This window comes from Hyposmocoma kahamanoa, unplaced genomic scaffold, assembly GCF_003589595.1.
Source record: "Hyposmocoma kahamanoa isolate Upper Pololo Valley unplaced genomic scaffold, ASM358959v1 93, whole genome shotgun sequence".
NCBI classification, from domain to species: domain Eukaryota; kingdom Metazoa; phylum Arthropoda; class Insecta; order Lepidoptera; family Cosmopterigidae; genus Hyposmocoma; species Hyposmocoma kahamanoa.
The window spans coordinates 15,484,095-15,499,447 of record NW_020654810.1 but is presented as its reverse complement, the minus strand read 5'-3'; the positions used below and the strand labels follow the sequence as shown (position 1 = coordinate 15,499,447).

Below are 15,353 nucleotides of genomic sequence, written 5' to 3'. Positions count from 1 at the left end.
TACACTGCGACTACACTCTTAATCCTGCATTACGTGGCGGACAGCAAGGTGGACTACAATGCAGGATAATGAATGCCCCCTTTAAAGGTAGCAAATTAGGGAATTAATCAGGTTTATTGAATTTCACCCACTTTCCGTTAACCGAGTTCAATAAAACTTGGTAAATAGATGTAAGTAATTGCACAAACTCTTGAGCCCGTTTTTTTTCTATATAGAAGTTATGATTATGGTTCAATAGGAACCAGCTTACTTAATACACAAGAGTGATATTGCTGATATTTTTTTCACTGCCAATACTGGTGTCATCTTCATCATCATCATCAATTCACCCAAAAGACGTCAACAGCCTCATCCAGTGGAGGCCTAAGTTTGTGCTGGTGTAGGTATCAGCAATATATTTACTTTGATTTGAACTTGTAAATGTAAATTTATAAATCTTATACAAACAAAACACGACGCAACTAAATTATTTACTAAAATTTGAACCTTTTGTCTAAAGCGACGTTTATTTGAAGTTGAAGTTCTTACGATGATTCGTTTGATTCCTACTCTACCCTACCCTCTATATCACCTTTATGTAGACGAAACCTACTCTATAGTGGGAAGTGTATACACATACCTTTTTGTCGTATAACTCCATATTGATTACGAAGGCGAAATGTGACTCTCGAAAATGAAATTCGACCGAAAAGGTACAGCACAAAAACATACTAAATATAGAATTAATCCCTTTCTTGTCAATATAATGAAAAAAGTTGTCTCTGATACTGTAGGAAGACGTACATACAAGTACTCTTTAACTACAAGGTAAGGCTTTTCGCGATTGTTATCTATCTTGTGGTTTGCATTAATATTTACTTAATTTATAACTATTTCAGTCAGCCGTGACTTTTGGACCTATAAAGAACCCGAAACGTTGTTTTGTTTGAAAACTTTATATATATGGACTGTGAACTGGCAATCGGTACTATCTCAATTTTGACAACTTTACAGGATGAAGAAAAAAATTGTTTGCATCATTTATATAACATTTGGGTTATTAAATAAAAATACGTGGTATTTAAATATTTTTATTGTACTTGTATGTATATACACTACGTATTTTTATTTAATGAACCAGATCCTATATAAATGATTTTTTATTCATCCAGTAAAGTTGTCAAAATTGAGATAGTACCGGTTGCCAGTTCACAGTGGATATACCTACGCAAATTTAGACCCAAAAAAATACTTTCATTAGGCATAAACTGGTTCACTTCTCAGTTTAATGTCGCAGGTATTATAACGTTAGATGACTTTAAATTGGAGTCCCTGCTTGGATCCAGATTTCCCTGCTCCTACTGTAGCCATCCCTGCCCCCATACCATAACCTTAGCTTACACAGAATCAAAGTAGAAACTCTGTAGTAGAAAACAGGTATATATACACTCATTTTATTATTTTTTTTATTATGTGATGGGATGAACAAGTCTTGCGTCTGGTGGTAAGCAACACGCCTGTCCATAACAGTTGCAGTGCCGTTCAGACCTTTAAATCTGAGTACAGATCTGAAGGGTCCTGCCACTGCGCCCATCACTCCTCAGAATGGCTGGATGTCTCAACATAAATAGAAAAGTCCACTGTGTATGTAATTTCAGCAGTAATCGATGTGCGTTGGTGTGTGTGTGTGTGTGTGCGTTTTTTGCAGTACAAACGACGTGTGAAGTGGCGAACGGTTCTATAATACCTAATGTTCAAAACCAAAACGCAATAGCGTTCACATTAATGTTTGGCGATAGAAATAGGTAAGGTGGCAGTATCTACTTCCTAGGACGAACTCTTTCACAATGAGCTAGCTCTATTACCTCTCCAAATATAAATGTAAGTAAAGTGTAAAGTATATGTAAACTGGCCACACACAATCTCTGCTGCCCCAGAGGCAATGGCTACATTGCATCGAAACTCAATGCACATTGTACAGCTATTATTCATCGATAGCCTTTCAATTGCGCATTCTCTCAATCGCGAATTGTATTAAACAAATACCTCCGTATCGCGCTTAGATCGCAAACTCAATAGTCTATAGGATTTCAAAAGATATTTATCGTTTTATGCTCCAAGATTGTGCGTTTAAAGCCTGTCTACACGGTCAACCTCACAGCGAGTAAATTATTATGCACCTACTTATGCGTTTGTTTGTGTATGCTTTGAAAGGCAAAACGGCACCCCGTGTAAACCGCGTGCACGTACTTATACGTGAAATGTATGTACTTAGCATGCGTTAGCCACCTTGCGGTAACACTGGGCCATTTGAACGTGTAACTGGACTGATTAGATTTGAATTGGAAATTTGTTTAACATACAATTCGAAAAACATACTGTCTTTTTTTCGAATACTCTTTCTAAGAACTGCATCATCATCATTACGACACCTCTCACGTAAGTTGTCGTAAGTCAAAATACCATTTTTTTACTTTTTAAATTAAACTTCCTTTTTTATGTATATTACCTATAGGTTCCATGTTTGAAAGTAAACAAACACTAAGCGATTTCTTTATTTTTAAATATGGAACCTGTAGTATAGGTGGTATAGGCACATAAAAAATGGATAATTTAAGTTAAGAAGCAATAAATGGTACTTTGACTTACACCAACTTACGTGAGAGGTATCGGTTATTATCAACCCGTTTATACGTCTTACTGGGCACGGATTGGTTAGATTTATTCTATAGTTCGCCACGCTGGCACAAGGCGGATTGGGAACTTCACACGTTTTCCGAAGGTTGTGAAAGTTCTTCGACGTGTTCTTCGTTACATCAGGTAAAGCCGAATGGCTGGTTAGATATGTTTTTGAAAAATAAACTGTAAGAGTACCTATCTAACTCGCACTCGAAGATGCAGAACACAACAATGGCTCGGACATCACGTGCCTCGGCGCACGCGCACCCAACCCATGTCGAATCCATTGCTCGGCTCTCATCGCTCGCACAATGCATTTCACAGTCCACCCTCCAAGACGACATTATGACGACAAAATCAAAATAATTCATGTCTGTCCAAGAATCGCACCGGAAAATCACGAGTTATTGTCGGCACAACTGCGAAATCGCCACTATTAAGCAATTTACTCGGGAATGAAGATTGCTAAAAAATAAGTTTATTATATAATAAACCAGACATCTGTAGATATTAAAAGTTGGGGTTATAATAAGACGTAATTACTATGACATCATTTTTGTAAATGTCAAAATGTAGTGCTGAATTGCTTTAAACCAGCGTCACAGGCATAATTTTAACACTAACTGTATAGAGTCCTTGAATAAGCATTACTTGTGTTATAATATTAGTTATAAATAAACACATATAATAACACACGTAGTACTTACTAATATCTTCATGTCCTTGTGATCCGCGGTCACGGGGTCGATACTAACCTGAAAATTAATAAAAAAAAGCTATCAATATTACACCTCATACAATATTACAATATTAAGTCATATACTCTATTTGTTATTCTCGCAAAAGGTAAACAGGTACTTTTTATATCTCGTTAAAATCGTTAATATCGGTAATAGATTATGCAATTTTAAATTTTGTTACAGTGCTATCGTACAGGGAATTCCAATCAAATTTATTTTCAAATATCTAAACTCTAACTCCCATGAATACAGCGTGTGTATTCTAATCATTTCCTATTTTCCCATTAGGGCGAAACGAAAAAACGAAAACTAATTAGAAAGTCCCTAAAAAGTTAATATCGTAAGGCCGTACGAGCGAATTTAATTTGGAGCGATTTTAATTATGGAAGGAGATTCGTCCGTCTGCTGGTTTCGGCGCCGCGCGGCGCAGCCCTGTAATTATGGGTCGGGTAATTGCGGGACCCAACAGAGTGCACCCCGCGCCCCAAGTCCCGCGCCTCTACCTCTACCCCGCGTACTAGTATCATATGCCAATGCCACTGAAATTGGAATACTATTGTAACTTCACTATAAGCGCTTTTAACCTTACAAGTAGCGTATCGATAACTCGCACGTAAATTGTAAATCAAAATATCATTTTTTGCTTTTTAACTTAAATATATTCTTTATATATTATGGGTTCCATATTATAAAGCAAAGAAATCACTTAGTGTTATGTTTACTTTGAAACGTGGAACTGTATAATATACATAAAGAGAGGATATAATTGGGTTATTTTCAGGTAAATTTTTTGTACTCATTTTTGGTGACAACTTCTTTTTATATAAATAAATACAGAATATCATCATGAAGTGTTATTTAATATTCGAGTGTGGTAACCTGAAATATTCTTTATTATTTCACGATGATATATTCGAGTAATTAAATAATAAAAATTATCACCAAAATTGAGTACAAAAAATTTACCTGAAAATTACTGATTTAAGTTAAAAGCAAAAAATGGTATTTTGGCTTACTACAACTTACGTGGGAGGTCGATTTGTACACAGATCATCGACATTGATATTATGATGTCGATGACACAGATGGAAAAGTGTTAGTAATTCATCGTCACATTTGTACTTATTTTAAGTACCAATAGGTTTACTATTTCTTTAGAAGCCTCTAATCTCTATTAAAGTTAACATCAGAAAACAATGACTTAGTCAATTCTATCTGTTCAAAAGTAAAAGAAAAGTGTCTGAACAGACACATTTTGAACGTTTAGATTACTTTAATGCTGACTGCACTATTTAAAAATGGTATCAATAATCATACTTGATATCACAATGAGATTAATAGCGTTTCTAATACAGTATAATTGCCCTTATGCAACAGTCGTTGCCACTTGCTTTCTAGCTCTAAAAGGATTACGTATAATTACGATGACTGGCCGAATGAGAACCGAAAAATATTTTAACTTTACATTATAATAATTACACATTCGGTCAGTGAATGGACTTCTACTGTTTTAAAGTCAATGTTGTTTGTGCTAATTACCTATACTAAAAGTATTTTATTTTAATCTACTAAATACTTGTAAGACTACCAATTTAAGTAGGTAGTCATGCAAGTTCCCAGTGGATTCTACATAATATCTAAGCTGTTAGCAATTCCGTAATGAAAAAATATTTTTTTTTTATGATACCAAATGCCGGGACGAGCAAGTCGCGCGCCTGGTAGTAAGCGACACGCCTGACCATAACAGTTACAGTGACGTTCAGAGTTTTAAATCACAAAGACCTTCCTTCCGCCCATCACCCTGAAACATTAGTTGAAAAATTCCGTGTGCCTGTAATTTCACCAGCACTCTTTACCCTTCAAAACCGAAACGCATTAATTATAAAACGCTCATATTACTGCTTGGCGGCAGAAATAGATAAGGTGGCAGTACTTCCCCAGATGGACTCTTTCACAAGGAGCTCTACTGCTTCTAAAACCCATTGCCAGTAAATCAATACACGAGGAAACTGCTTTTCTCTTTTCATTACATCGCATCAACGACGTTGAATTTCAAGTAACGTGGCAATTAAGTGCAGCACATCCCAAAGTTTCTGAAAACGCGGTGACAATTACGCAAAATAATAATTCAGGATTCCCCAGAAAGATAATAATCAACATTTCAATTAAATTTCTGAGTGTACATGTTTACATGACGATTTGCAAGAAAGTAATGTTGAAATGCGACAGGAAATGTAACATGGTGTGCAGATTGCAATAAAGATAGAGATTCAAGGAATTAAACACTACTGCCTTTTGTTATCAAATCTACACATGTTATTGTCGCTATTCCACGTAAACTTAATACGTAGTGTAACTAATTCATGTCTATATAATGACATACGTCTTATTAAATGTATTAGACCTAAATGTGCTTAAAAAGTATTCGGTTCATTAAATAAGCAAGAAGCGAATACAAATTCAGACTATTTTAGTATCATTTGGCAATGCGGTAAACTATTACAATTTCTTGAGCTGGTGTGATTTTGAAAGTATATAATTTATTAACCGACTTCAAAAAAGGAGGAGGTTCTCAATTCGATTGAATTTTTTTTTGTATGTACGTTACGCGATAGGTAACTTTAGAAATTTGTTAACCGATTTTGATGATTCTTTTTTGTCGGAAAGACCGGTAGGTACCTCAGTAGTGGTCCCATTTAAATTTGAAGATAATAGTCCACCTCAAGGGTAGCAAACTTGGGAATGAATACGCTTTCGTGCATTTTCTGGTAACCGATTTCAGTAAAACTTGGCAAATAGATGTAATTCCACGAACTATTGAGGTCGGTTTTTTAGTACTTTGGTCTGAGATTATTAGGAAACTGATCAATGAACACCTTATTATATATTAATTTCAATTTATTTTTATCTTGTCTACTCTAATGTCATTGAGATTTATTAGTTCGTAGGTCGTGCTTGCGACTCCATCTGCGTAGAATAAGTACTTTGTGTAGCCTACTGTACTATACTAATTTTCATAGTTTTATTGGTTCTCCACACAAACTTTCATCCCTTTTAAGATTTGTTTTTGTGACATCTATCTCTATAACAAAATTCATTAAAATTTGGCCATCGATTTAGGCGTGAAAACGTAACATAGCGTTACTTTCGCCTTTATAATCTTACTCTGGATTAACTTTTTTTCATTTATTATCCAAACAAAAATAGTTAACAGTGGTTCTTAAACCTATCATCCCTAATGCAGTCCCTGTAACGGGCTTATAAGTGGCTAACTGTAAAAAAAAAAAAAAAAAAAAAAAAAAAAAAGGTGGCTACAGTCGCCGTTTTTCACAGCATTATGCGTTATTACTTAATGCAGGAATAAATTCGTCATTCGTTTAAGAAAAACAATAAATAAGAAGAAATTGTAAAATTCTACTTTAATTGGGATTTTTTTAATTTGGTTTACATTAAGTTTGTAATAATTGTTAACACAAAGATCGAACACTTAGAAAAAAATCCTTCGATCCGGCCGGATTCGAACCGACGTATTCTAGCAAACCGTGGCAGACGCTATGCCAACTACAGACATATATCTAGATAGACGCCGCAAGTACAGCAATTTGTATGAAAACCAAGCGTGCCACATTTGTGTACCCTCTATGACGTCACAAGAACTATTTAGTGATGGAAACCTCCTCCCGCTCGCTCTAAATCGATTGATTAATCGATTCTGAATAGAATAATTATTCTTCAAGTATTTGTTGATTACAAGTACTTAGTCGTAATATTAATATAGTAGAGAAATACTAGAATAAGATAGTTTAGCCCTTTATTTTACTTATTAAAAAAAAAATGTTGATTACTTAAAAAAATTAAGACTTTAATTTTTAATCGACTTCAAATATTAAAATTATTGTCCTTTCAATAAAATGAGCTTATTATATAACATCTTTTTGTAATAGAAGATCTTACGATTAACTTAAATAATCAAAACGCACGTCAAAATATGAACTTGCGACTGCCTTAATTAATTTTACTAAGTAGATGGTTTTCTGTTGGTAATTGATCAAATTGATGAATGGCAAGATAAATGAAAATGTTACTTTTGACAAAATATGGTAAATTCTTATTAATAAGTGTGAAATTTTTGTGATTTGTTTATTATTTCTCGGATTTCTAACTCTGCTACTCTGCATATTTGGAAAGCATCTTAGGTGGGATAAACTAGACCACCTTTGTCCTCGAAAGTAACGAACTCATACATATGACCAACTCCAAGTTTTTGTAAAGACAGCACACTGTTAATTCTGTGCATTACATATTTTTTGGTATTAGTCGTACTACATATCCGGCGATGTATGTAATTATTTGCTCACTATATTCGGGCATTCGAGGCAACGTGCTGCAAAAATTATCGAAATTACAGATACTACTAGATACTACAAAACTGGAAAAAAAAACGAAACGTTACTAAAAGACATAGCAAAAGAGTTATATAATATTTTTATAATATATATAACTCTTTTGTTATGTCTTTTAGTGACGTTTCGTTTTTTTTGGTCATAATAATTGTCGTCCCTTTGTATTCAAAATCGATTAGAATCGAGAACAGTGTTGCCTAACGTATAAAATGTGAAATTTGGTCAAGAAAATGTACAAGCGGCCGTACCACGAAACTGAATGCATTATGCAAAAGTGCGTTCGTTCGATATTCATGGCGTATTAACAAAGAATCACAAATATATCGAACCAAGTAAAAGTCGCAATGTATTACAAATATGAGGCCTTCACTCGGTTGCATATTTGTTTTCTCGAAACTGATACAAAACCAAAATAATTGTTTTTAAAATAAATTATACATCTTCTAATTATAAAATCCCTTACCCGTGGAAGGAATCGTACCTGTTTATCCACAGCTATGGTGCTTTTGCAGTTTATAATGGCACAATTATGCATTTTTTCGCGTTTTCGACTGGTGTTTATCTACGATAACGGTCCAGCGCGTTATGAAGTATACCAGCGGCAAATAAGTGAATTTCACTTACTTTGGGCACGCGAAGTACCTACGTATACTTGCGGCGTCTATCTAGATATATGTCCGTGATGCCAATTAAGCCACGGAACGAACCAGCGGACCTCACGAAGTTTTCTATGTGCTAGTTTGTTGATCTTACATTTTGACTAATTATATAAACAAATAATATTAATTCTAGCATCGTTTGAAATATTACAATAATATTTATTATGTTAAATAGGTATTATTATATTATAATAAGATGAAAAATTGTATTTAAGATATTTTCCATGGAACTCGCTTTACAGGACCATCGATTTAATGGAATAGTGAAAAAACTTGATTGTTTTTGTTTAATAACAATTTCCGATTGGTAAATTCTTTCACCACTATGGCAAATATTATAGTGTATACCGTCGATACCATAAAGAAGGGTTAAACTAGCTGCAATGGATATTAAATTTTCATCTTATTATAGGAAATAGAAAAGTTGAAAACATTTAAAATTTCATAAATGTTTAAGATCACTATTGTTCTTCCAGTCCCACTTTCTTTGCTAATTTAATTAGCACCTAGATTTGTTTTGAATTGAACAACAACCCGACATTACGTTTGTAAGAAATCGACAACAATGAAAGAAAAGCCTCACACGGTTCATTGTGTGAGTGTGACTGCGGGAGGTGTTTGTGATGCATAATCACACTCGTAATAACACCAATTAAATCTTTTTATTCCCATTCTACCTTTGTGTGCTAAGGTGTGCTTTTGTTAGCTTATTTTCGTGGACGTCTTTTGTTTGTCACGCTTCGTGAGCGCTCTATTAAATGTATTAGATTTTTGTTTTTTTATGTTGTCGCCAATGAAACGGCTAATTTGCCTTTTTATGGAGGAGAGGTATTGATTCGGTAATAACGTTATTTAAAGACGCATTTGTTACCCAACAAACTGCAATGGGAAAAGCGCTTAACGACTAATTTACATTAAATTGTAATAAATATAATTACACGTTTGAGGCCCAAGCAAGTATGCCAGCAGTTTTGTATGAAAAACATATGTTTCTAGTACCTTATAGTGATATAGAATGTTTATAATGTACACTGTGAACAATGGACACTGGGCGTTTACGTGATTACTTATAGGAATAATAATGTCTGGATGATCATCTGGGGCTTACAGCTACTTTTACAAGGTGTAGGTAATTCCAAGGCGATAATTACATGCCTAATAAAAACTGTCAATTAAAATTTTAATGTTTTTTGGGAGCAGAAATAGAACTACGTATTTGATTTGGCAAGAGTATATACAATTATTAGATATCTCTAGCTAATACTACTTACATTTTATTAACTCACACACCACAATATAAATAATAAATATATATAAATAATAAATATATACATATATATAATAATAAATTTGTAATCCACAAACTTCAGCTTTATATTAAAGATAAAAAAAGTGTTTTAAAGTAGGAGTTGAAGTTGTAGACTGCAGTTTTCTATTTATTGTTGTCTATTAACAGCGTTTTATTTAACACTATTTACATGTGATTGGACAGGCTCAGTTATAGCATAAACATGACCCGACATTCAAGTTTTTTTTTATTTAGGAAGAATTCACTTGAAATAAAATCCAATTGGAAATGGTAATGTTAAAATTATTTATAATATTCTATTTATTTTGTGAAATTGCTTTCCGCAATTATAATACAAATATCAAAAACCGTCGTATAAAATGTATAATTAGTAATACGATTTACCTCGTTGAAGTAATTATTATTGACATTGTGGTGTGCGGGGTGCGAGCCCCCGTGTTGTTGGTAATACGCGCAATTCATCGTATCCCATTCGCGTTTACAATAGCACTTGAGTTAACTTCTCACTTAGTCAATCTTGGCGCACTCGCGGAACAAAATTTTCATTTAAAAGAAAATTCTCGGAGCAATTATCTCGTAACGAATCGATGCGGCGAACGAATCTCGCCTACTAATTGTAGGGTGCCGCGGCGACCGAAGCGAGAATGCCTTCTCTTTCTAAAGTATTAGCCGTCTCTTTTATGGCCGCGTGGTTGCCTTGTTTGTTTACCGCGGGGCGGGCGCAGGCGGCCGTAGGGCGGGCTCTTACATCACACACGCAAAACTAATATAAAACGATAACGCACTTTTTACTGTTGTTATCAAAGCTAGGATACGGTTAGAATCGGGTTTGTATCACAATATACGCTATTGGATAGTTTTCAAAGCCTGAAATTGAGCGCATGTGTTGCTAAATATATAAATACAACCTTAGACGTGTTTAAACCAGAATCCAAAATATTTCTAAAGCCAAATATCTCTTTTTAATAAAGACGATAATGTCACAGGAATCAAACATATATTTGGGTAACAGCTGTGCACAAATCAAAAACTGCCCTCAAAATCTCTAGCCATTTTTTCATCATCGGAAGGTAATAAATGTTTCCGGTCGGTAATAAAGAATCGTGATCGTTATTACAGAAATTGGTCCATTTTTTACGCGCCCCATCGAGCGGGGGCGGACACAGCTCGTATGACAGGATACACTTTCTTTCACTATTTGATATTATGTGAAATCTGCTCACGTGATATCAATGAAGTTTGCTGTGATTTCTATTTCGATACTAGAATTATTGCACAAATTGTTACAAATACTTGATATTACTAGGTAGTAGGTACTTACTAATTCTAGTTTTTTCGATCCATTCCCTTAACTTTATTTCCCTTTGCTTAGTGGTATAATCTTCCTTTGTAAATTTATTTATTCTTATTACTAGTTATCATTTATTTTATAGACTTACAAAAGTATATAAATAACCTTATTATTTTATATCAATATTTATGTATACGTTCTAATAATATATGTAGTTATTATAATTATTTATATATTTACTTTATTGATGAGTAATGTATTTATTTAAAACGCTTTCATTACAAGATATTCTTTGGCTGCACACCCCTTTCCAACTCTGAAGAAATTGCTACTTAACAATAAGGCCGCCTGTTGTACATTGGCTTACTCTGTGATACATACGTTACTGGTCTGTGTTGTCATTGTAATTTTAATGTGTAATAAAGAGATTTCATTCATTCATTCATACTTATTCACTGTTTTGTAACAACTGGATATTGGAAGTTTAAATAAGAATAACTAATGTCATTAATACAAATCACGGTGAACTATTTCGCACATATGAAATCCTTCTCCGATGTAGGTAAGTTGAAATCAATCCATGTTTGTTTTTTAAGATTATTTAACAAATCTCAAACAACTGTTTACACTCTTGGAATGAAACTAATTTTTCGGATCTAAATCGCATATATATTTGTTTTTACAATCAAACCAACGTTTTGGAGTCTTTACATGCCTCAGTGTTACTGCTGAATGTCTGGTACAGTCATCAATCCGTTATGTCTAATATTAAGTTTTACTCTCTGTTATATTTTGTATAAACATCTGATCGAAAATGCCGAATTTTATATGAAAAATGTCTCTGTCTCAAATTAATGAGCATAAATCAATGGCTGACAATGTAATACTCAGGCGCATTGGTGCCGTTATTCATAAAGTCGGCGCGGCGTAGATGTCGTCAACGATAGCTGGGTGTTTTGTGCAGGATATAGAATAACATGCGCAAATGATAGTGATTAGAGCGCGGCGAGCGCGTGCGCGCGTAATTATTGTAATCTCGCACGCTGCGCTGCGCAGGCGTCGTCGCACCGACAACTCCCGTAGAGAGGGCGAGGCTGAGTATTGTACTGCGTGAAATACTTTTCGTTGGTAACAATTCATTTAACTCTTACAGAGAGTTAAGTAATGGATTTAAAAACCCTTACTCCCTTTCGCAGGTCTTTTGAAGGGGACCACAAAACATAAAACTGAAAAGGACCAAAACTTTCCGCGTGGTGCGAGGCACATTTATTGATAAGAAATCAAAAGATAACTAAACATTCACAGTAATCCATATATAGGTAACGTAAATAGGTTCTTGATTTTGGTATTCTTCTTACAGTTTGATCTTGAAATTATGGAATTTACAATTTACAACATTTACCTACAAACAACGTTAGATATAACCGTGAGAACATGACAGTGAACAGCAAATGATCAATTCAAAAAAATGACGACTCCAGCATTTTATTTCACAATCATTTAATTCAGTAAAAAAATATTTTTTTTTAACTTATGTGCATGCATGTCACCATTGTTTTTTATAACATTAACTATGAACAATAATTTGAATTTCGTGGTGCACATAAGTAACGGTGAGCACGCGGACAATGTATCGACTCGTGCGCATCTGGCGCGCTCCCGCCCTCGGCCCGCCCAGCCGCCCAGGCTAACACTAATGCGTGTCGAATTTCAATCACAATGACGTGAAAACACTCTCTTTGTTACTATTAAAAAAGAACGAATATTCTGATTAACATTAATGTAAACGTTGTTTATTTGAGTGGTAAAGCTATTATGAAATGATAAAAATAATACAAGTTTTGTTGGAGGCTAGAGTAAACTGACTTTAAAAAATGTCTTATATAGGTACTTCCTTTTCGCTTTTGTTTCACAAACAAACAGGTAACTCATTACAAAATAAATAATTCGCAGAGCTGTAAATATAACGTAGGCAAACGCTTAAACAGTTAGTCAACATTGCAAACAACAATTATTCCAGACAGCAATTGATACTTAACCGAGTATGAATAGCATTATGTGTATAGTTTCCGTCGAGACAGACTTTGTTTCACAATAGATTTAATGCAAGGGGTGCAACGAATCCGGTTGCAATCTTACACCAACTTCCGTTGCCCTATGCAATAACTCGCTTACCGGTGTACCTACTGGTGACTTGTTCCCATAAAATACTGAATTATACAAATTTTGGCTAACAAAAGAGCAGACTATTTTTAACCTCTACGCATAAATTCTATTAAGTTACACGTTTTGATACTCTTTTTATAGATAGACAAAAACGTTTTTTTTTTCATTTGTTATACGTGACTTTCTTGACCAACTAACAATATGAACTAAACGAAAATTTAGTAATTACTTATTAAAATGTTTAGTAATTACTTATTAAAATTTTCAATATCATATATTACTCAGTAAGTACCTAATGAAATGAATTTATTTCAATGTTATGTTATGACTGATAATCTCTACGATAAAATCGCACAACGATAATAATCGCTCTCGTATTTCGAAATGTCACACGATGTAAGAATAATCTGCAATAAAGAACCCAAAATATTGTCATTTATTGATATCACGTGTGATTCTTTTCAACACTATGCTTTGTAAGTACTCCATTCATTCTCTCGACTCAATGGTACGACATTTGACGATCGCTTCCTATGCAAAATCTGATCTAATCCGGGAATAAAGGTGTACATTTGAATGTTTCCTGTGATGCTCTTCTATAGAACCCGACATAGAGCAGGCTCATCCGTTTATGGAGGAAGCTTTAACATTGCTTCGTTTATTGTATCATCTTCTGGCGCTCCACGTTCTACGCTCTTCTAAGTATTCCGTTGGTATTTGGAAAGTTATGTTTATTTATTTATTTATAAGTGCTTTACATGTGTTATCGTTACCAAGATATACTTGTAAACTAACAAACACATGCACCTTGGCAGGTATCGCAACGCAACATGGGAGGGAGAGGGACAGACATTAATAATAATTTGTCGTGGAAATACTCGTCCAAATCTTTAAAGTAATGCATTTTTTATTATAATTGTTGTATTATTTACAAACAGATTTATTACCAGACATATACATTGAACGTTTGAAAATTATTACATATATTTACCATGTATGTGGTGCTCACTGCTCTCGACGCTCTCAATATACCTACATAGTTTGACTTGACGTTTCTTAGAAAAACGCTTTTCAAAATGAGTGCTCCTTTAGGCATCCCAAATTTATGTTTCCTCTTCGAGTAATGTACAAGTGTAGAGACACAATAACGTGTCGAAATATTCACTTGACGGATATTTAGTTGTCAGTTCTCGGCTGCACGTCAGATATAAATAGGTTTAGCTGCCACGACAGAATTGTTGTGAAACATTGAATGCCATGTGCAAGCTCTCTTCAGTTAAGCATCGGATTATAGAAATAAAGAATTTAGTAATTACTTATTTACACTTGAGTTGTTTGCAAATCTGAAAGCGCTCAGTAAGACAAAAATTTATTTTTATTACTAAGTATATCGATGCCTTACTTTCTCAAACACGTATCTTATTAAAAGTGAATATTCATCATTTTATTGATCATTTTAATTTTTTTTATGAAGGGTGTTAATTTGGATACATTACTTTAAAAATAGGTAAAAGCCAGTGTGTGAATATAAAAGAAATATGATATGAAATCAACCTGCAAAATTTATATATACAATATTTTTTTTTTTGCATTTCAGATACTTTGTGCTTTAAGATACGAATTCGAGAAAGTAAGGCGACGATATTGTTATGTATCTGCCTGATGAGATACTTTGAGCGGTTGATATTACAAAACAATAATGATGAAAGCGGGTAAAATTGAACGTGTATTTTGTATAGTTAGATGGTGATAGGTCATGAAATAAGTAATTGGCTAACGCTACACGTAAAGTGCATGTATGGCGTGCATAGCGCGAGTGCGAGGTGCGAGGCGCAGGCTGCACTCCCTGACAGCTCGCGCCGCCGCGGACGTAGCGACGTGGCAAACAACAAAATAAACCAGCCAACCCGTGTAATAATGGTGTTTCCACCCTGTAACAATAACTACATAATAGTTGAGAGCTTTTACGAGCTTTTGTGCGCTTGTCGAAGCTTCTACTTGCCATTTTTTATGTTGGACGCCGCTAGTTGCTCCGCGCTACACTTTATTGTAAAACATAATGTATTTTATTGAACACTGTATTCTTGCATCGCGTTACATCATACGGTATACGTTTCCAAAAGAAAT

At 34.3% G+C, this 15,353-nt stretch overlaps 1 protein-coding gene across 2 annotated transcripts in view; it reads right to left on the bottom strand.

Annotated features, from left to right (window-relative positions):
* The window catches only part of LOC113237064 (transcription factor Sp9-like), a 93,094-nt gene that overhangs the window by 35,383 nt on the left and 42,358 nt on the right, over positions 1-15,353 (bottom strand). The window contains exon 2 of one of the 2 annotated variants that reach the window (XM_026473319.1): positions 3,366-3,413. The exons of the other annotated variant lie outside the window; for it this stretch is intronic. Coding sequence (XP_026329104.1) covers positions 3,366-3,413 — 48 coding nt within the window. The remainder of the gene's footprint in view (positions 1-3,365; positions 3,414-15,353) is intronic. 2 annotated transcript variants of the gene reach the window in all.